Source organism: Alligator mississippiensis, chromosome 4, assembly GCF_030867095.1.
Source record: "Alligator mississippiensis isolate rAllMis1 chromosome 4, rAllMis1, whole genome shotgun sequence".
NCBI lineage: Eukaryota > Metazoa > Chordata > Crocodylia > Alligatoridae > Alligator > Alligator mississippiensis.
In genome coordinates this window covers 179,266,361-179,290,326 of record NC_081827.1, presented here as the reverse complement: position 1 = coordinate 179,290,326, position 23,966 = coordinate 179,266,361, and the positions used below count along the sequence as shown (strand labels likewise).

The 23,966-nt window shown below is 40.2% G+C and overlaps 1 protein-coding gene across 12 annotated transcripts in view; it reads left to right on the top strand.

Moving 5' to 3' along the window:
- Positions 1-23,966, top strand: part of IKZF2 (IKAROS family zinc finger 2) — a 137,845-nt gene that overhangs the window by 96,748 nt on the left and 17,131 nt on the right. For 8 of the 12 annotated variants that reach the window (XM_059727143.1, XM_006264441.4, XM_059727148.1 and 5 more), the window contains 2 exons: positions 13,833-13,970; positions 22,067-22,210. In XM_059727143.1, coding sequence (XP_059583126.1) covers positions 13,833-13,970; positions 22,067-22,210 — 282 coding nt within the window. The remainder of the gene's footprint in view (positions 1-13,832; positions 13,971-22,066; positions 22,211-23,966) is intronic. The other 4 variants (XM_059727147.1, XM_059727145.1, XM_059727146.1 and 1 more) reach the window with 1 other exon arrangement.

Sequence of the window (23,966 nt, the reverse complement as noted above, 5' to 3'; positions counted from 1 at the left end):
AGATAACAGGTATGTCTGACCGATTGGGAACGTTTTCAGATCTGGCATGCAACACAACAGTAGTATGCCAGTGTGTGTGTATGAAACGTGCATGCTAAATGTTTGTTTTTAGATTTTTTTTAAACTGTCTAAGAGATTTGAAGGCCCAATCTATGTCAGTTTCTAATAAGAAATGAATGTTGAGGTCTTTACAGAGCTCTGAAAATCCTACTTATAATACCAATGGACAAGGACATTACAAGGCAAAAGAAATACACTAAACAAGCTTCTATCTGTTGAAAGGCATGCTCATTTCTTCAGGATGTTAGAGCAGTTCAGTTTCCATAGGTAACAAATCCTTAACTGTTGTGGCAGCTTACTATTAATCAAGTAAGATGCATGGGTCCGTTATAAGCATTTAAAAAAGTAAAAGAAACCAATTCAGAATTCCTTCCTTTCCTGTGCTGCTCTGTTAGTATCACACAATAGGGAGGGAATATCTATGTTCATCCCCATCAGAAGGAATAAGCAGTGACCTCTTTTCCTACTAGCCCTTGTTTCTGAATCCTCTTTCCTACCGCCAGGCATTCCAATGCCAGCAGACATGTCTATCCAGTCTGATCGAATAGAGGATATTCCTGTGATCAGCATTTGTCCCTTTTCACAAAGCATATATTCCTACAGTTATATTAATGTAATTTCAGACACCACGTGGCAAACCATGAAGGGGAAAACAGGATGTTTTCAGGAATTGCAAGTCACCTGGCTTCTTCACTGATTCAGACTGAAGTTACCCATGCCCTTTTCACATGGTAGTGCTAAAGCTACTGGTAAAAAGGGACTATTTTTTCTTGCTCTGGTTCCATTCTTTATATTTTAAACACATGCTTTGAGATGTGACTCTACCTCCAAGAACTGTTTCTCCACATTTATGTCAACTGAACAAATCTTTCACAAGAGCTGAAATTGAATTATATAGGGCTTGCTACCATAAGAGATGGGAATAAAAGATGGTTTAATCTTTTTCAAAACTGAAGGCAAAATTAATTTATCTGTTTGTGCTTTCTCAGAAATATTTTGCATACATTCACCCATAGGAGAAGTGTACATGTGCACACAATGTTCATGCATGCAGACATCCAGGTCTGCCAACTAATTAAGATTAAGATCTTACAGTTGGGGGGGGGAAGGTTGAGAAATGATTATGCTTTCTACTGATAAATATATATTTGGTGCACAGAGATTGTGATTAGACATTGGCAAGTATCTGACTGGGCAGATAGGTTTAGATAATTATATGAATTATGCTGAGATTTTTTTTTTTTAACTCCTAGAATTTTGGCACAAAATTCTACCTACAAGCTTAGACCCCTTGTGATAATTTGGATCATATTGTACTCACATACATGGTGTGGATTAAATAATAATCAAAACAGGTTGATGAATCAGGAAGAATAAAGTAACAGATCCAATAACTAACTGCAAATGTAAGATGAATCTTAGAAAAACTTGAATATCTTTGCACAGAGGGATCCTTAAAAAATAAATAAGCAAACAGATCCTCAACTGGTATAAACTAGCATGTGCATACCCTGATTCATACTAGGTGAAACTGTAACCTAGACTGTGCATTTAGAAAGAAACTAGATAGTATATATTCTTCCCACCTCCTGCTTTTTATTTTTTTTAATTTTTTTTTTGGAATGGGGAGAAGAGCAGTCTAGGCAAACTAGTATGGATAAAGTTCCAGAGTTAATGTATTATCTGATTTTTAACACTTTAGATTACAGAAGATCAAGACGGGACTAAATGTCATCTGTACAATATTTCAGTGCTAGTTTGCTTGTTTTACAGTACCATAAACAACTGGCAGATAGACGCAGGTGTTGATCTGCTGTTCTGTGCCCTGTAGATATTTATAGAAAAGGTGGGTGTGTCTGGATAACAAAGAGAGTGTATTCGGTATAAGTGTTTTGCCATTGTTTTTCTACATAATGCTGTCCTGCAGGTATATAGATGGTGTTATACTACAGGCCATAGTACTGTGTGATAAGATTGCCGTGATAGAAGGTTGTATTTAAAGGTGGCAATGGTGACTTATTGTTGACTATAGTACTGAAAGTCAGTATGGGCTACCTTTCAATTGCCAGCAAGGGCACAAAATCCAAAACACCTCTGCACTTTGCAAAGCACTTGTGAACAAAGTAATTGATATTAATCTTCACTATGATGCATCAGGCCAGGAAGTAATGAAGTGAAAACAGTTTTCTTTTTCAAGCTAAAAGTCTGGAAAGTAGTTACAGCTGTATAAACTGTGTTTAGAGCTCTGCTCTTGTTATTCTATACTCAAGCTTTTGAGTCTGTATATTTAGAATTAAACTTCCAAAGTTGCCATAAATTCTGTTCTTTACACACAATTTGACATTATATTGAAACTTTTGAAGATGAAATAATACCTGCCTATGTTCATAAATTAAAAAGAAACAAAAAGTATTGAGAACAAAGTCCTGGGTCTTGCAAACATTACTCATGGGAGTAACCATTTGAAAAAATGGCCCATATTTTAGACCCCATAATAAGATTCTTGTTGTCTTCTATCATTTTGTTTCCCTAACTGATGATACAATACTGCTTTCTTGTGTTACAGTTCATTAATAAGCAAATCTTCCATTCCCAACTCAGGTTTATACACAGTGACAGAACAGGATATCATACATTAGAATTTATGCCAGATACTGTTGCCTGATTTTAGAATGACAAGCACAAAGTTTTAACATTTTGAAACAACTGAAATTTTCAAAAGTGAGAAATAATTTTGTTTTTTGTTTGACATACCATAGGGGGACTTGACTTTCAGAGGGCAGGTACTCAGCACTTTCTGAAAATTAGATCTCCTCAAAGACATCCCTTATTGGGCACTTAAAAATTGAGGTACCCAGAATGATTAGTTTTGGTTCTATATGTGCATATGCATGTCCTCTAGAAGTCTTTAAACTTACTTACTTACTTTTGACTTGTACAGGTTGTGTCTTTTACATGAAGAGATTCCAGATCTCTCAACTGTGGGACTCAATGTAATTTTGAAACTCCAAAATGTCCTGGTGTGTGTGTAATCTCTGAGACAGAAATGAGTATCTCTTCAGATTTCAATTAATACATTTACAGTCATGAGTAGCATCACCAGATATGAAATGGGGATGGGAGTTGTTTCCTATGTATGCAGCTCAGAGCCAGAATTAATTCATGTTTTATTTGAAATATCTGTAGGATTTACACTTTTGGGACATGGAGTTGAAGAAAAGCTGTTTTATTACAGGCTAGAGATAATGTACGTTACTTAATGTGCCTGCTTTCCTGTTGTATCCTGAAGGAAATTTCCAATCTAAATTTTACCACTGCCTAAATTCTGCTTTGTTATTCTTCATCTATAATTACTACTTCATAGAATCACTGAAGTTGGAAATGGAAGGGACCTGCTAGATTATCTAATCCATGCATCCTCAAATTCAATGCATTTTCTTTTTGTCCTGTATAGTTTTAAATGTCATCAAGCCATGGGGCATCCTTTACATCTCTTGGGTGACTGTTTTACAACCCAATAGGCCATTGTGGCCACATCTACACAAGATGCATACTGCGCAGTACCTTGTTACTACTGCACAGTAGCTCGTTAGTACTGCACAGTAGTATCGCGGGTCACGAAGTATGATGTGACGCTACTGTGCAGTAGTAATGAGCTAATGCGTAGCAGTAAGACAAGGTTCTTTGGGTAAATCTGATCTCTTTTATTAGACCAACTCAGATAATTGGAAAAATTCTTCTTAGCAGCTTTCATATCTGTGCCCAAAAGCTTGCTGAGAAGAATTTTTCCAACTATTTGGGTTGGTCTAACGGAATAGATCAGATATACCCAAATAATCTTGTCTTACTACTACGTAGTAGCTCATTACTACTGCACAGTAGTGTCACATCACACTTCGTGCCCCGCGATGCTACTGCACAGTACTAACGAGCTGCTATGCATAGAAGAATTTTTCCACCTATTTGAGCTGGTCTAATAAAAGATATTAGATTTACCCAAAGAACCTGGTCTGCCTATATTCCTAGACCAACACAGCTACAACCTGCACCCCTGAAATATTGAAAACATTGTGTAGTAGTAATGAACTACTACACAATGAACTCAGGCGATTAGTGAGTTTTGAGGAGATGGGAGCCCAGGAAGGGTGGCTGTGCCTTAAGGAAATGATCCTTCGGGCACAGAGGAGACAATCCCGATGTGAGGAAAAAGAGGGAAAGGGGCCAGGAGGCTTCCTTGGCTGACCAGAGAAATCCAGGGCAGCTTGCGGACTAAAAGGGGATCATATAAAAAGTGGAAACGGGGAGAGATTACCAAAGAGGAGTATATCTCCTCTGCTCGCACTTGTAGGGAGGCAGTTAGATAGGCCAAAGCTACCTTGGAGCTGAGGATGGCATCCCAAGTAAAGGATAACAAAAAATTGTTTTTTAGATATATAGGGAGTAAAAGGGAGGCCCAGGGAGGAATAGGGCCCCTACTAAATGGGCAGAAGCAATTGGTGACAGACAGGGGGGACAAGGCTGAACTCCTCAATGAGTTCTTTGCCTCAGTGTTCCTAAGTGAGGGGCAGGACAAGGCTCTCACTGGGATTGCAGAGAGACAGCAGCAAGGCACCAGACTGCCATGCATAGACCCTGAGATGGTGCAGAGTCACTTGGAGGAACTGGATGCCTTTAAGTCGGCAGGCCCGGATGAGCTCCATCCGAGGGTACTGAAGGCACTGGCTGACGTCATTGCACAGCCACTGGTGGTAATATTTGAACGCTCGTGGTGCACGGGCCAGGTCTCGGAGGACTGGAAAAGGGCCAATGTGGTCCCCATTTTCAAGAAGGGGAGGAAGGAGGACCCAGGCAACTATAGGCCAGTCAGTCTCACCTCCATCCTAGGCAAAGTCTTCGAAAAAATTTTCAAGGCTTACATTTCTGAGAGCCCGGCAAGACAAATTATGCTGAGGGGAAACCAGCACAGGTTCATAGCAGGTAGATCATGCCTGACTAATCTAGTCTCTTTTTATGACCAGGTTACAAAACACCTGGACACAGGAGTAGGGGTTGATGTCGTATACTTAGACTTCAGGAAGGCCTTCGATACGGTATCCCACACCATACTGGTAAACAAATTGAGAGGCTGTGACTTGGATGACTACACAGTCTGGTGGGTGGCGAATTGGCTAGAGGGTCGCACCCAGAGAGTCATAGTGGATGGGTCGGTATCAACCTGGAAGGGTGTGGGCAGTGGGGTCCTGCAGAGCTCGGTCCTTGGACTGATATTCTTCAATATCTTCATCAGCGACTTGGACAAGGGAGTGAAGTGTACTCTGTCCAAGTTTGCGGATGACACAAAACTGTGGGGAGAAGTGGACACGCCGGAGGGCAGGGAACAACTACAAGCAGACCTGGACAGTTTGGACATATGGGTGGAAAACAACAGAATGCAGTTCAACAAGGAGAAATGCAAAGTGCTTCACCTACGGAGGAAAAATGTCCAGCATACCTACTGCCTAGGGAATGACCTGCTGGGTGGAATGGAAGCGGAAAGGGATCTTGGAGTCCTAGTGGACTCCAAGATGAACATGAGTCGGCAGTGTGACGAAGCCATCAGAAAAGCTAATGGCACTTTATCGTGCATCAGCAGATGCATGACAAACAGATCCAAGGAGGTGATACTTCCCCTCTATCGGGCGCTGGTCAGACAGCAGTTGGAGTACCGCGTGCAGTTTTGGGTGCCACACTTCAAGAGGGATGTAGATAACCTGGAGAGGGTCCAGACAAGGGCCACTCATATGGTTAAGGGCTTGCAGGCCAAGCCCTATGAGGAGAGACTGGGGCACCTGGACCTCTTCAGCCTCCACAAGAGAAGGTTGAGAGGTGACCTTGTGGCTGCCTATAAGTTCATCACGGGGGCACAGAAGGGAATTGGTGAGGTTTTATTCACCAAGGCGCCCCCGGGGGTTACAAGAAATAATGGCCACAAGCTAGCAGAGAGCAGATTTAGACTAGACATTAGGAAGAACTTTTTCACAGTTCGAGTGGCCAAGGTCTGGAATGGTCTCCCAAGGGAGGTGGTGCTCTCCCCTACCCTGGGGGTCTTCAAGAGGAGGTTAGATAAGCATATAGCTGGGGTCATCTGAACCCAGCACTCTTTCCTGCCTATGCAGGGGGTCGGACTCGATGAACTTTTGAGGTCCCTTCCGACCCTAGCATCTATGAATCTATGAACTATTGCTCAGTCAGCATCACCAGGAAGCTGTGAGGGGACACTACTGCACAGTAATGCTGGTTACTGTGCAGTCATTTAGTACTTACGTATGCAAGTATTAAATGACAGTGCAGTAACAACTGAACAGTCAGCAACTCATGTAGATGCAACCCGTGTCTGGCAACTTTTCTGATAGCTTATATAATTTCTTTTTTTAATTTGTTCCCATTGCTCATACCAATTTTTGTCACATTGTACTATTGTAAATGGGCACCTATACAGGTGCCCAATGCCTGTTCCAACACGTTCTAATTAGAATGTGTTGGAGCAGACTTCATTAATCAAGTCTACTGGAATGTGTTATTTAGCACGCTCCAGCAACCTCAGCATCACATATATTCAGCATCCCTGCACTTCAAAATGGCAGCTGGGGTGCTTTAACTAAAGATCATCGAATGAGCTTTAGTTAAAGCACTCTGCCATCATTTTGAAGTGCCAGACACTGAATACACGAGATGCTGCAAGAGCAGCTCCCGAGAGCCTCTGTAATTAAAGTGCCCCACCTCAACCCCAGAGCAAGTGTAAAGACTCCCAATGCTTCCTCTTCTTTTATGTTTATACCCATCTCCAGTAAAATCATTGCATATTGCTACCATCTCTCTCCTTTTCAAGTACTTAATTTACCAGAAGGTAGATGTGGTCTAGATTCTTCTCCCTCTGCCTGCTTTAAAGATTGCTTTCACGGTAGCATCTGAACATCTCTCAAACCTTTTTGCAAATTCATTTCCCAACACTTCTGAGAGGAAAGGAATTATCACTATTTTATGTGTGGACCAAGGTTTAGGGAGTTGGTTTAACTTGCCCTAGGCCACACTATTGGTTTGTGGTATAGCCAGGAATTAAATGCATATCTCCAGAGTCCCAAACCTGTGCCTTTACTATCTAACCTTACTTTTTACCCTTTTTAAAACCTGATCTCAATAGCACAGTTCTCATTCTTAGTAGGTAGACTTGAGAGCAGTTTAACTGAATTATTCTTAAAATTAGTACCTCTAGCCCCTTCATTGTTTTCGTTGCTGTTTTGAAATTCCCTATCATTTGTCATTATCTTTCTTTCTATGATGCACCCAGCGTTGCAATTAACACAATGTCTGACATGGATTGTAATGATCTACCTATTCCATTTGCAAGTTATGCTTGCATATGGAATGGAAATTGTTTCTACCCAAAGGGTTTCATAATGTTGCAGTCTTCTGCTCAACAGCTTCCATATCCCACACTTGAGGGAGCTATATTTACGTGGTAGTTTTTTCTAAACACTATGCCATTGAAGTCCTTCAGGATTAAAAGCCCTGTTTTAAATCTAAGGCCATATAATCAGTAAGATTTTCAATCTGTTTCTGGGGAAGAAAATAGTTGTATGCCTTATTTGAATAGCAATACAGGAAAAACCTCTAATCTCGTCAAGTTACTTTGTATAGTTAAAACACTATTATTGTAGTCAATGCTGTAGCAAGGTGGGGGCGAGAGGGGTGACTGCCCTGGGCACTGAAGCGAAGGGGTGCCAACAGGAATTGCCCAGCTGGGGCGGGGCACAGGGCAGAGCCACAAGCAGCTCATTTGGGTGCGGGGGGGAAGGGTGGCTCCCACTGAATGTGCTCCTAGGCAAGTATGGGGAGGCATGTGCCCGCCCCCTCCCAGATCTGTGCACAGAGCGAGAGCGGGCTGCCGCTGTGGGCTTTGCCCCAGGCACCAAACTTCGTTGCTATGGCACTGATTGTAGTTCTACTAAAGTCATTACAACCGCTGCTAATACTACTACTATCACCACGATAATACCTGGGAGCCCTATTCATGGACTGTGACCTCACTGTGCTAAGCCAGGGATGCTCAACCTCTACCCATGGGCCAAATGCAGCCCACGGAGCCATAGTATGTGGCCTGCAGGGCTCCCCATGGGTCAGGAAATTTGTTTAGTGAGGGAGTGGTGGCAATTAATACAGCTACCCTCCCCTGTTGCCAAACCTCAACCTGGAGCAGCAGGTTGGGCCATGACTCCCCCTCCTACCTCCCCATGGTTGGATTGGGCCCAGGCCTTGTCTTCTCCCTCCCCTCCCCCAACTGCAAAGCTGAATGGGGTCCCACCACAATTGCCCTGGGCACCAGATCGGGACCACTAGCTGGATCTGGCCTGCATACCACCTGAGCACTGCCCATCTGGCCCACTGGTGAAAAAGGCTGAGCACCACTGTGCCTGGGCACTATACAGATAATGTAAAGAGATGGTCCCTGGTCCAAAGAACTTACTATGTGAGGATAAGAAAAGCAACAAATGGGTTAGTATGAGGAAACAATGAGGCAACCTTGGTATAATAGGCAGTGGGTTAAGCACACTAGTAATCTAAAGGCTGTCAGGTTTTTATAGGTAAGGATGGTTTCGAAACAGGGTAATGAGGTCGCTTCGCAAAGGTTTATGGGGAGGTCCTCTCAAGTACGAGAGGCAGCATGGAGGAAAGCACCAATATATTCATTTAAAAACCTTATGGTGGGTGATAGATGCTGGCATCATGGGCAGACTGCTGGCTGTAGTCACCATTTCAGTACTTGTTGAAAGATGATAGGTAAGATGGATAACCAATAAAGGGCCATGAAGGGGAGGAAATGTATTTTTATATTTGATGTGATAGGGAACAGAAGAGATGGTAAAGGGTCATAATGAGAGAGGTAGCAGGATTAAGATGACAGGCTAGAAAGATGATCTGAAATTCTGGATCGCTATGAGTGAGGCAGTTTGTTAAGGCCAGAGGAAGAAGATATTGCACTAATTGAGACACTGGGTGACAAGAGCCTGAATAAGAGTCTCAACCATGCAGCATCTTGAACATGGTTCAAAATTGGAACTCTTTGATTACTTTTGCCATATGAGGCAAAAAATTGTATTTATTATATGGCTTGAGCAGTGGCTAGGACAATGAGGCCCAGCTTCATTTGGCATTTAGGGGTTAGTCTAACCAAAATGTTAAATAATAGTAATTCATAGCTATGACCGCATTGCTACCAATCTCTGCCAAGATAAAATTTCTTGTAAAATTTTACAAATGTGTGCTGAGTTCAAGGTGATGATGGTGAAACTGATAGAGGTCATGAGCCCTCTGAGATTCACTTATAGTTTAAACTTCATAACAATAAGTCAGGCTCAGGATGTGATATCAGGATGGCTGCACAAGCAATTTGCTGCAGAAGCAAATTGTTCATCTGAATTCAGAATTTTTATATGCAGTTCCTTCCCCAGATATTACCTGCTAAATAATATAAACAATTATAAACACCTCATTCAAATCTGTTGAAATCACTGGAAAATTTCCTATTTAACTTCAGCAGTCTTTGGAATAGAGCATGAGTTTCTAATACATACATAGAGGGGGAGTTCTTTCTTCAAGTGCGCTCTGAGTGGCAGGGATGTGCACAGGGCATTAGGACAAGGAGAGGGTAGAAGTGAAAAAAATCCTCCTCGATAAGGAGGATTTCATCTGGGATGAAATCTTGGCTGTGCTGAAGTTGTTGGGAATTTTGCCAAGGTGTATCACTGCTTTGACATTTTTAATAAGCCTTTGTCATGTTTTATGCTTATGACACAGTATTACCTAGGATATCTTGTATTTTCCCTTTGACTTTTTATTCTGCTATGTACTTGAAGCCTTTTTGAGAACAAAATGTCGTGTAAATGCCTTACAGGCTCTTTCTTTTGTACTGACCTTTTTATGACTTAAAAGAAGTCTCCCAAAGCCCAAGTCTGCTTTCTGTCCTGAGTATTGACCTCAGAATTACATCACCTCCCCACTGTTGTGTGCAAACTTCTCAGTTCTCAGACTTCACCCACAGGAGTTTTCCTAACTCAAAAATAGTCTCTCTCTTTTTTTTTTTTTTCCCCTTCCTCATTTTTAATCTCTCAAACTCAGTGTCTCTATGAATTTCTGTAAATGTTTTGTCTGCTTGAAGGTAAAAATTCTGCTTTTAAATGGAATATCCTTTATACTAGGACAGTCATAGTATTTTGTATCTGAGACAGACTTTGCTGTGGGTTTTTTTTATGTCACATCTGACATTAAAAAAAACACCTTTTTCAGAAGTGGTTGAAGTTGTATCTTTCATTGTGATGGTCATGGGGCATTTGACCCATTACCCTGCTCCATCCTTATTGGAGAAAATGTATAAGGTTCCCTAAACCTTATTGCATCCACTGTACTGTGACTGTTGCATGTGAAAATATGAATGACGATGCTGTTTTTTTCTAAATGCTTACCATAAATGGTGACAAACTAATTATCCTGTACTAAAAACTAAATGTTCTATGTTAATCTCATTCACCATGGCCTTTTTTTTTTGTTAACAAATCTTTAAGTGAAAAAAAAATAAAGGGCACTCAGTTTGCATAAGCCTATTAATGTTGTTGCCTTCACATTTATATGGTCAAGCCCAGAATGGACCAAGGATGTATAGCATAAATTAGGCTTTATGTAGACAAGTGGTAGACCTGTATGTTTCTCCATTTCACCTCTGTGAGCCTGCCTATCCCTGCTAGTTCAGTCTAAAACTCTCTTGGGCAAAGATTGCCATTCATGGTGAGGTGGAACAAAGTGAATTAGTGTGTAGATTAAGCAAATTAATTCCTAATGCTCTTATATATATTTATGGTGCATCCTTATCTTACCAAACTGAACAATTTTATTTTATAAAGTAGACAAGACCTATAACTCTGTTTATATATGCGGTTACAAAACACTGATGTAACTATTGGCAGCATAGAAGGAGCCTGGGGCTAAGATTTTCAAAAGAACCCAAACGAGTTAGATTATGTTCATTCTATATAAGTTCATATTCCTTGTTCACCACCATAGTGTCTAAGTATTTTTCCAGTCGTGCATTAAGCAACATGCCTAATACCTGTCACATGTTGTTTGTTCTCTTATCCTCTCCCCACAGGGAAAAGTGTGTATAGTGGAGTGTCTTGTGCCTAAGGGGCTTATGTTTCTCAAATCCCACTGAATTTCATGCAGAAGTCGTTCCTATACATGCCTTCTGTTTTTATCATTTTAGCTTTTGTCATTCATGAAATGCAGCGAGATATGGGCATCACCACTTAAGCACCTTAGAAAAATCTCAGACATATTGTCCCTAAATATTATGGGAAACAGTCACTATTAAGGGATTTTGGAACTCCAAAGCAGAGTTACTTACCACTGTTATTATTGCAACCTTGAAATGGGAATAAAAATATTTGTATGTACTAAGCACTAACATTAAATTAATAGCAGATACCCAGCTCTTTGAATAGTTTAAAACATTTGTCATTTGTCTTATCTTTCAGTTCTTTTTAACTTGTTTGATTGCCTGGTAGAGGTAATTTGAGGGCCTGGTTCAAAGCCACTTCAAATAATTTATATTAATCCCTTTGCCTTGAGTAAGTTTCCTTCAGAAGCCAAATGAATTTAGGTCTAATGAATGAGTATTGGAGTAGTGTAAACTGAAGTCTTCTGTCTGCACAATACAGTGTGAATTGTGGTAATAGAAACTTTCCTACTTTCTGCTACCAGGGTGCTCTAAAAAAACCATTTCCAGGGTTGAGAGAGCCAATTTAGTGTTTGATATTTGCGGCCTGACTTAATTGTGTTGTAGTTAATATGAAGAGTTCCACTGGCTTTATTAGGTCTGAGATCAAGCGTTAGATCCTTGGTCTTCACTGAGATGATTAAAACAAGTGTCAATTATGGTCGTGGTATAAGCTGGTGGGGAAACTCCCCAGCCATGGAAGTTGTACTAAATATCCAAACACCTATTTAGTCTAAGGTAAGGTTCTTTTTAAGCAGATTGTACTTCCGAACAAAAGTTTGAAACCAAGGGAAAATAAAATCAAATGATTGGAGGTTAACAAAATATGGTCAGAATATTTTCTGTGGAAAAAAATTGACATTTTATTAAAAAGTGAAGAATCACAAACTTCAGGGGAAAGCACAGACTTTCTGCAAAAATCTTCATTATATTGAAACATAAGTGAAACAACATCTGCAAAAAAAAAAAAGTTTTGCTGGAGATTTTTTGACCAGCCCTAGTACTAACCAATACGTTAATAGGGAGGGGAGATGCGTTTCCTTTTGTGAGTGCTTGCTGGCCACTTAACAGCCACTCCTACTGTGACTTCTGTGACCTTTGACCACTTCAGACTGCTGTTTCTGCCCTAGTGGCAGGAAGGCTTATATCTGTCTTCCTTTAGGTCACTTGCTTGTTTTTAGTTCTGTGGCCTATAACTATAGGTACCAGTTTTAAAGGACCCCAAGCTTGAATGGGTACAGTGGGATGCTAGCATATATCCAAAGGTCACTTTGTGTGCACTTTTTATGATGTGGATACCTGATTAATAAGACCTGGAATGAGATCACTGTTGTATTTCACAAAGGACACCTAACAGTCATTAGATGGTAATAATGAATTTTGACTACAATTATCATAGCCTGTAATTCATTTGGTAACTGATAGGTAAAAGACTGGGGCCCAAAGACCTCTTATATTAGGGAAGTTGTATTGGAAACCTGTATCGTATCCCACAGAGCATATTTTTAGCTTTTTGTTTAGGACCTAAACATTGTATCTATGATTTTCATAACCGCACGGGGCATTTGAGAATTGAACTTCCTAATCCTCCAGACACCTTTTAAAAATCTTTTCTTGTAGCAGTTTACTAGACCTACAGTACTCAGTTAATACTATTTTTGTTATTAGAGGATAAATGTTCATGTTCCACAAGCAAATTATATTTAAAAATGTTATACCATTGACTAGATTTCTGGCCGTAGTTTAAGGCATTCTTGTGGCTTCTTAATAGCGTAATGTGAAAGGGATGCACTTTAGTAGGATGTGGTGCCAGCTTTTGCAGTTCATATGGCTCTTGAGAGCAACTAAAAATAATAAGAATCATGTCTTCATTTAACTATCCTGTCCTCTATACTGCTAGTGACTGCTCATTTCTGACATATTACAAAAAATGGAACCAAAGACCCACTTGCTTTTGCTCTTTTTTAAATTCACAACTTAGTGTTTTTTACAACACTCTAAACCAAAAGAAAACTCAGCCCTATCACGTAACTAAATCCCCCACAGTTTTAGGTTGAATTAGGCCAGCAGAGCAGCACATGTATGTGAGGGCAAATGCTGACAATATGGGCAAAACCGCTCAGAAGTTTCCCACCAGACTTGGTGACACAGTCATAGGTTGGATGTGATTCAACTGTTTGGTTTATTTTCCCCATGGGTGTAGTCTATTTATTGCCTTTGCTAACAAGTCAGCCTTTTTGTATGTCTGATGATACTTCAATATAGTGTGAATAACAGATAGGGTGAAGCACACAGTAGGTGGGAGGACGTGGGTGTGGGGTGGGAAAAAGGGGCAAGAGAAGGAGGTTTGGGACTTGAATAACCTTTGCAAGTGTCTTTCCATCTCTTTAGCTGCTTATAACAGATGAAATTTTGATAGTGATTTGTGCAGATAATGATTTAACCCAGAGCTTTATTCTTTCCACAGTGGGTAAGCCTCACAAGTGTAACTACTGTGGCCGGAGCTATAAGCAGCGCAGTTCATTGGAGGAGCACAAGGAACGCTGCCACAACTATCTGCAGAATGTCAGTATGGAGGCTGCTGGGCAGGTCATGAGTCACCATGGTGGGTGGAAATGATGCTTAGGAATCTCTAGTGCTTTGGAGTATCTTTTCCACTTGTTTCCTTTATATATACATATTAATTATTTTAGCTTTAAATTAACCACCTTCTTTCTGGAAAAGTTAAGCACAGATATTTACAAGAAAGGGAGAAAATCTTCCATGAAATCCTAATCCCTTTGAAGTTAGCAGCAAAGCTCCATTAACTTCAGTGGGGTCAGAATTTTTCAGGTTTTTTTGGATAAGCATGCATGTGTAATAACTTTTTTGGGTGTTTTTTATGCTTAGTATATATGCTTAATGTAGGTATAATATATATATGTGCATGTGTATATATGATCTTAAAATTAAAATTCAGCGGGAAAAACAATGAAAAATTGACAAGGCTAGGCACAAAAAACTCTTCTATTTTTGTCTTTTATCATAATGACTGATCATTATGAAAACATTAACAATTAATAACATTCACAGCAACAGTGTTATACTCTACAGGAATTTCCATAATTGTTCAAGATTGAAAGTGATGCATATATGTGCATACATACATTTGGTATATTTATCATATGTGTAAGATGTATGTATGTATTTTTATATAATAGTCATGACAGCATTGTGCGTAAATAGTACATTGAAAAAGAGCATTGATGCTTTTCATGTGGAATAAAAATTTGCAAAACAGGATATTAAATGCCGGGAATTTCAAATTACATTTTATTTAAAAATCTACTGACCTTTAAAAAAAAAAATTATGCTACTGAACTGCAAAAAGGATGATATATCAAGTCATAGGAATATAATATTCTCTCTATTTATAAATATTAAAAGATTCAAAATGCCAAATCATAAGACAGTATTAATTTACATTTTTATAAACCAATTTCTGTTATTTTTAAATTGTAATGAAATATTTTTATTTTTAAAATTATTTTATTTATCTTTTTCAGTTTTGCCTATAAGAAACATCAAAAGTGACATTTTTTTCTTTTTCTTCAATCATACTACTTGCTGAAAGAGGGTTGTGATTGTCTTAATGCCATCAGTACTATTTTCAAATGAGATCTTGCAGAAAAATGAAAGAAATAGAAAAAGAGGAAACAACTTGGGGTTTTTTTCTTTCTTGTTGGTAATATGCAACTTTCTATTGGTCAGCTTTGTCATACAATATAGTTTTTAAAATTACTTAAATTTTTGAGGAATAATTTTCAAAAATATCAAATGAGAAGCTAAAACAAAAAGATACTGAATATAAAATAATTGATTTTAGTTGACAGAGGAAGGATTCATGAATGACTGAGATGGTCTTCCCCTTGAAACAGATTGGCACAGTCACAATAAGGGGCTAAAAGTCCATCCGTGAGAAATGGATTAATGCAAAGAACCCCCACACATTTGCTTCTCTCCCTTATTATGATGCGGAAGATATTTTTGAGGGTTAATATTGTTATTGTGTAATTGCGTTGCCATTTCAGATATACATTTGGGTAGGTCAGTAGCACACTAGATTTTTTTGCTGCATCGTTTCATAACTATTTATTTACTAAGAGCTTTAAGGGAATTACTAATGAGACCACATAAAGTCTATTTCTTAGAATGACAGCTTATATTATCAATGGGCCATCGCATATTTACATAGGTCTGTAAACCATAGTAATAGGACATCTTCCTATGATCTTCAAACCACTGTGCAGGGTTGGCTAAAGGATTTATTGAAAAGATCAGCAGGCAGATTCTTTGGGGCAATGCAAAAATTAAATCAGCAAGATGGAAATGGTGTTATGAAAATGTTGGGGTGGGGATTTTTTTGTCTTAACCAGTATCTCACTGTAAGCACCCAGCTGGTTGTACTCAGTCCCATGCAATCTTGCCAATGATTAACATTTTTTTTTTTCAAGAGTGAATTATTCTAACAAGCTGGGGGCAGCCCCTGGAGTGTTGTTTATGCGTTCTGCTCAATTTGGTCCATTTATAGCACATTACAAACATTTACTCATGCATTCTCACAACAGCCCTGTGAGGCCCACAAGTACAATTATCTCTGTTTTACAGATAGATAGATCACCTGACAAAAGCCCCGAAGGGAGTTCATGTCAAAGCATGGGTTAAAGGGCAGGAATTTTTCACACCCAGTCCCTTCCATGATCCATTCTAGAGCTGCCTCATCTTGTGGTTGTAGACCATAGTGCTTGCTCAGCAAAGCAATTTGCTCATTTGCAAAGGCTACTTGCTGAAAGAGGGTTGTGATTGTCTTAATGCCATCAGTACTATTCTTAGTGACACTTGCCCTTCTCATTGACAAGTGGTCAGGGAATTTCAAGTTTAATAGGATTAATGGGTCATCGCCATAGGTGGATATGAGAGCCACCTACACTGGACGCCAATAGTGGTAATCATAAATAATCTTTAATGTTCAGGAGAAATTGGAAACAGGGTGCACTGAAAAGAAAGAGAAGCACTTAAAATATATGCATCAGGAATACTTTTATTTTAAGACTAGTCCAGCCTTTGGCTCCGTACACCCTAAAAGCTGGCTCAGTGTAGTATAAGCAGCATGTTTATGATTTTATTCCTATGTATTTGTGGTTTAAATGCTAATCCCAATGAAAATTTCCCGCCAGAGATCTATGAACTTATTTTCCTATCATTCCTTAATATCAGAATTGCAGGCTGAAAAAAAGACATAGTCAAAAGGTGGCTTTGTAACTGGAGCAAGGCTGATTTACACCAGCTGGGGATTTGACCCCATGTCAGCTGTCTGTCCTCAGAGACGCAGTCACTTTGGTTATGCAAATTCCTTGGTTACTTAAATTATGCAGAAAATCTTATTAAACGGGCGTGATTAATACAGTTGAAAATAGTAGGCACCAACAAGTGTTCTGAGTCCAGTCTTTTGATATCCAGTCTGATGCTTTGCGGGTGGAGAATGGAAGACTGGAAACTCAGAGGCCCAGCCAAAGACTGGGCTGAAAGACTGGGCTAACAAGAGCTTTTAGTGTTACTTTTAAGATCCTCTATTGAAGTTATCAGAGGCAACCAAGCATCTTTGCTTAGGCTCCAATCTAGGAAAGCAGCTAAACTTTTGCTTAAGTTCATCCTTAATCAGAAAGATGCTTTTAAGCATGTGCTGTATGATGCATACATGCATTAATTATAAAACAGAGGTACTTTTCTGAATATGGGCCTCAGTCGTGAGCATGTAATAACTTTTTGTTTGTCTATTATATAGAATTAGTATTGTCTAGTTAATTTGTAGAGTTGGTTTTCTTTTAACTTTGAATTACATTGACTGAAGTCAGAGCTGTCCAGTTGGCGATCTGTGGGCCACATGTGGCCCATGAGCAGTTAACGTGCAACCCCAGCCCCAGCCCTCCCTTCCCCCATCTCTTATCCAGACATCATTCCCCCTATTGCTCTGGCTGCTGCTACAGCCAGGTTCTCTGGGCTCCTTCTATCCCCTGGCTTTTGCTTTCTGCTTCTACCCCGGGGAACAGGATGGTGCAATCCATGGTGCTGGGGGAGCTGAGGTGAGCGCCATGTACACTGTTGGGGATAGGAGTGACCATACAGTAGGGGGCATCTGAGCACATACGTTGAAATGCGTCTCCACGCCAGTGGCTTTCACTAGTGCATCTCTGGGGCACACAGCCCTCACCCACTTAGAAGCTGGACATCCCTAACTTAAGCTATTGACTGATTTTTCTTAAAATCAGAATCAAAGCAAAAGATAACTTGTGTTATATCATCATGCAGGAGATGGGTCTCTGATTACCCACCTGTCAGATTTTCTTAACTTATGCACTATATGTTTTGAAGTTGTCAGGGCAGGGGGTGAAAAAAGGTCTTGCTTTGACTTTTTGAATACAAGATGTTTAGCTTAGGTTTTAAAGTTTCCATACAGGCATCATCTAACCAATCTAATCTTGATTTGTATGTGGTTTAACATATGTAGATTCCCCCTCCCCCTCTCCCCTGAAATCTGCATAACAAAATGTGTTATGGTAACTTAGCTTCACAGTAATATAAATATTGAAATGAGACGCACATGATAATGTCTCTGGAACTCTACTGCATTGGCAAAAGTCTCTTGCCCTAATACAGTGGTGATCAACATTTTTGGCAGGCATGTGCCACAAGTTAAACCTGGCCAATCCCCTGAGTGTTGTTCTCTCTCTACTCACCAGGGTACTGGATAGAGTTTGCTGGAATGGTGGCTTGGGGGGGAAAGGGGCTCAGCTCAAGGCCCTGAGTTTGGCTGCAGGGCTCCAGGGAATGGCTAACCTGGCTGTTGGTGGTGACCCCTGACACTTCTCACTCCTGCCTCCATTCTAGCACCTAGGGCTTGCATGCCACACACACTAACTGTCCGTGCCATTGCCATGAGTTGCCCACCTCTGCCCTAGTTCAATGGAGAGTGGCCTTGTTGTTAAATTAACATATTGAGTTGAGCCCTGATTTTGAATATAGGGCAATCTTATTTTAATATCAGTTTCAAATATGTGAAAGAATATGGTCAATTGATAAGTGATATTCCACATTGTAGTCAAAGTTAAATCCTTATTTATATAAGAGGCTGCTAGTTGCCCTGTGCCTTTAAAAAAATCTCCCCTTTAAATTTTCAGTAAATGAGCAAGCCTAACAAGCTATCCAAATAGTCTTCCTTATTCCAGCCTGCATATATTATCCCTGGCCTCTTAGCCTGCTCTGGATATTAATTAGGTCACTTACATAGCACACATCATGTTTCTTAAAACACTAGGTTTCATTTTGTATTTATGCTTTTTCTCTTCCATTTATTTTCACTGGTGCCAGCAGGATACACTTGTAAATGAGAAACCATTGTTTCTCAGTGGGAGTATCCTGTAGAAATAAAAGAGCAGCAGAGTAAATCGTTTTATAGCATATGCTGTTTTCTAAGACTCAGAGCAGCTTTCTGTAGCAGCAGAGGCACAAAGGGAATCAAATGAATAAATTGTCATGTTTTCCTGCTTTGAATATCTGAATTGGGAACTTCACCTGAACAGATATTTTGTTTTGTAATTGCCTGTTATTTGTTCTTCTTTACTAGAAGGCAAAGACTAGACTTCTATTATTCATGTGTACTGTTCTAGCAAATAGCCATATGTTTAATAACTGGGGAGTCATTATTTTGTTTTAAAACACTGATATCTGTAGAGTGCCAGTATAGACTTTAGCTAAATCCTGTTTCTCCTTTACATATGTATGTATTTATGTAGCCACACAGCAGCATTTCTTAACGCTTCTGTACAGTTTGGATCCTGTTTCTACTTGTTGCAGAATGGGAATCCACTGCCTGACATAACAGTGGCAGCTGCTCAGTAGCCCACTGTTTAGGATGCTTGTCCAGGTTCTAGGCCTAAAAGGAGTTTAAACCTGCCTCTTTGCTCCAAGCACAGTGCTCTAACAACTAAGCTGTGGGTTAAGCAACAGACCATTTGCCAGCATTCCTCTTGAAATGGCCCACTGCACCTTGTATTTTGTATTCATTGGCTACCATGGATAAATAGCATTAATATGTTAATGTCTATCCCACTGAGGACAGGGGCATAGCCTAATACTTATGGTCATCTCCCATCTCATAGAATCAGACTCATGGAAAATTAGAGTTAGAAGGGACCTCAGGAGGTCATCAAGTCCAACCCCCTGCTCAAAGCATGATCATTCCCAACTATATCATCCCAGTCAGGGCTTTGTTGAGCTGGGCCTTAAAAACCTGCAAGGATGCAGATTCTACCACTTCTCACTGAGCCATTCTCCTTCAAGCTTGTTTTTCTCCTCCTGGTCACACATATCCTCCATCTTCTGGAGGGAGCAGGCTGGAGAGTGTTCTGGATAAAATAGATAAAAAGTGGTGGGAACGGTTTCTGTCCTATTCAAAGCCAGAACCCAAGGCCCCCTTCCTTTCACAGTAGTAGCCAGCTCACTGAATCTCCCACCCTCTGCCATGTTCTTCTCCTTCTGTCCCCATATATCTTTACTCCTGTTTGCCCAATTGGCTAACTTCAAGAGGAGGGCTGAAAAGAACTTTTGGCATTGATTATTAGCCTCTGGAGTGGTGGCTAAAATACTTTACAGAGATGCAAATTCAAATCTGGATTCCCTACTCCTTGGACAGATGCCTGTGCATGTGTGTTGGGTTGTGTGTGGGGGGGAAGTGGCTTCTCCCGTGTTGTGGTTTTTCTATGACCAAAGTTTTGGGGTTTTACTCAGTATTATGCATGTGCCTGGGCAATTCTATTCCACCTATATAGTCAGAGTGCAGCCCACCAAGTATGCACAGAAGGAAACCGTTAGGAAAGTATAGTTACACTGAATCCCATACTTTGCCTACATGTCAAAAACTGTAATTATGCAGATGCATAAATGCCACTTAAATGCATGGGAATGAAATAAGATTTATGTTTTAGGTTCCAGTCCCACTCACCTATATTTGGCAGAGCTCCCATTGTCTTAAGTGTGAATTTTGCCTACAGAACAAGAGCATGGAATGGGCCTCCAGGTCATATAAGTTTAAAGCAGTCATTTGCTGTGCCATTCCAGAAACCTGTTTGGCCAAAAATTCCAGAAACCTGCCAAAAAAAATTCTTAACTATAAATCCTAGAGCTACTATTGCCAAGGTAGCACAGTGACACAGACAGTTGAACCTGCTCAAAAAATGCTACTTTCTGGGGATGAATTAGGGACATTTAGACTATTTATTAGAATCAGTGCTATGGAACAGTTGAAATAACTTGAATCACTTTTTGTCAGATACAAATTCCTCTAGCTTTTGTGAAACCTACTGTAATACATCTGAATGATTCAGAAACTCTTGAGCCAGATCCTCAGCTGGTGATAATCAGTTTCTAGTAGGTGAACAGTAGTGAGTTTTGTCAGCTAGGCACACTGGGCACTTACAGACGTGCGGGGAGCAGACTCAATTAATTAAGTCTGCTGGAGCACGTAAATTGACACGCTCTGGCACCCTCAAACATCATGTATTTCAGTGATGTGGCATGTCTCCACACTGAGAAAATGGCGGTGGCGCACTTTGAAATAAAACATGTTTGATGTGCTTTAGTTCAAAGCACACACTGCCACCATTTTCTCTGTGCAGGGATGCACTGTGTCACTGATACACGTGACGTGCGGGCACTTTTAATTAGTGTGGCTTGCTAATTAAAAGTACCTGGCACTGTGTCAGGAGCACACCTAAAATGCCCATGCGGTTTGTTAGTGTGTAGACTGCGTTAGCTTGTAGTCAATGGAATTCGCGTGCATTTGGCTCCTGTTCCTACTTTCTAGCTGAAAGAATCGGGATAGACATGAGGTAGAGTATGAAATAAGGAAAAAAAGGAGGTGCAATGAATTTTCTTTATTGCTACAAGAAAAAATACATAAGTATTCTTGATGTGCCTTTGGTGTTTAAGACCTTAACAAATATTTGTGAACCCCTGTTTTATGCCAATGAACTGAACAGGGAAATTCCATGAGATGTTAATCCTATGGTCTGAATGCAGTTTACACAGAAAATCAGCAATCTCACGTGCATTTAGAAAGTCCATCTTTTGAGACACCTCTTAATTCTGGGAGTCTCTATTTTGGATGTACAACTTGAAGCCTGAATTTCTGTTGCCCTGAACCTTATTTTAATCACTGATACCAGAGCAAATGGGAATATAAATTGGTACCAGATCAAAAGTATATCAGTTCACACTCCCTTTGCTTTTGTGTCAATTGACAATAAATATCAGGTGTAGGGCAATCCAGAATCTAACCTATATAATTATTTTTTTTTAAGTGCTGTGAATCCAGAGATCCCTCAGATGAACATAGTTTGGAGTTACATGTGCTCAAAATATTTGAAAATGAGGCCATAAATAAGAATTTAAATTGGCACCCACAAACAGAGACTTGGAATCGGAGGCTGTTTTTGATAACATGGCTCTAACTGCTTGAACGTTGTTTCAGTGTTGATTGAGTTCCTTCACCTTGTTTTACTGGTATTTTTACTCTCAGCCATTTGCGACAGGCCTCAAAAATGGTTAGCACCATATATTAAGTGTAGACAGACTTGTCTGACATGACTTTTTGGTTTTATATAGTACCTCCTATGGAAGATTGTAAGGAACAAGAGCCTGTGATGGACAACAATATTTCTCTGGTGCCTTTTGAGAGACCTGCTGTTATAGAGAAGCTGACAAGCAACATGGGAAAGCGTAAAAGCTCCACCCCACAGAAGTTTGTGGGTAAGCTTGAGATACGCATTTTTATTATTTTTAGCATGTAGGTATAGGTTATGTTAATTCATAAGTACAGTCAAAAGATCAAAGGGGAAAATTAGAGTCTGAGAATTGGGTGTGATGGGGAAAAACTTAGAAATGATTAAATCAAAGCAGAAAACAACATGAAAGTGACTGAGTTAGACTACTGTCAACCCCAAGCATTCAAATAACTTGACATTGGCTTAGTAATCATGATATTTTATTATATGTTTTTTGTTGCTATCTGTAGTTTGATCTTGGAGCATGCATTTGGGTCACATTTTTAGGGGGGTTTTTTTCCCTATCTTCTCAGCCAGATGCTTACTTTTTTGTTACAAAAGCTGAAATTCTGGTGTAATCGTGTAACTGCAGATCTATGAGCTTTATTAAAAAAAAAAAAAGAAAAAAAAAAAGATCCACAGCTGTCACATACTTGCAATGAAATCGCAGAAGATGGCAGCACTGGAATAGCCACCTGTCTCGGACGGCCAAAGCCGACTCGAGGTGATTCAATACTTACTCGCTTGTCGGGGCAGGCTGGTGAATAGAGAGGCCGAGAAAGCTTTATGGTTGTAAAACTTTACTTACGTCGCTTGCTGTTGCGACGAAAACGGTCCTGTCGTCTGAACAACTACGTTAGTTGTTCCAGCTGGCAGGGCTCAGGCCAGCACGTCCATCTACAAATTGGGCTGGCAGGGAAAAGGATACATCTGGGATTGCGCTCGGCGACGGGGAGAAGAATCGATAGGTGATCAGTCTTTCGATCAGCTCAGCCACGAGTCAGATCTCTTCAGAAGCACTCTGCAGCATGCTCAAAGTTCTCCGACTTGGGCGGAAGTCGCGCTAATTTTTAAACAGCTAGCAAGCCAATTACTAGCTGCCACGTGTGCATAATTTAGAACTGGCCAATAGCGGGACACAAATTTATATTCGAATGGCGGGAACTCTCTTGCACCGGGGGTTTTCTGCAGCAACAGAAAGCCTTTACTTTGCAAGAGGCTCTCATGTGGCGGGAAAATTCCACCGTGCCGAGGCACCAAAATCACTGGGTTGTGACACCACCTTTAGGTCATGTACAAGCATTCATTTCTGGCAGTAGAAAATTTGTATTACTAAACATGATTTTAGGAGAGGGAGCAGCACAGGTATGCAGCCTGCAACAATTCCCTCTCCCCTGCTTCTTGCACCTTCCTGAGACCAGGCTTACCCTGGTCTGGATAAAGCATGGTGTGCAGTGGCTGCTCTAGGTCTTCCATTCCTGGGTCCTCCTTGACCATTCTTCACACTGGGGAGTCCTCACACTGGGGACAGCCATTTTTGTTCTGGGAGCAGAATTGGGAGAGGTGCAATTCTCTTGCTAGAAACATAATGCTTGTATGTGGCAAGAGAAAACTTGTGTGCATGCACACTTACATGTGAAAAGATACTCTGGCTTTTGCTGCAAGAAATCTCTGACCAAAATGAAATCTTCTGCACATCTCCAACAGGAAAAGATAAAATAGATCCGTAGGAGTTCATAAGTAAAATCATTGTTGTACTTTTTTATTTATTTGCAATTTCTTTTTGAAGCTTTGACCAAGATTTAGCATTTTTATCTAGTTTATCACAAAATGTGGGGGTACTTGTTAACTGTAGCAGAAGATATATCATAGTAAGCATTACCAAAGTTAAGTTGTAGCTTGTGGTTTTAAGCTGCAGCTTACATTGTTGTTGAAATTTGGTTTGACCGCTGTAGCAGAAC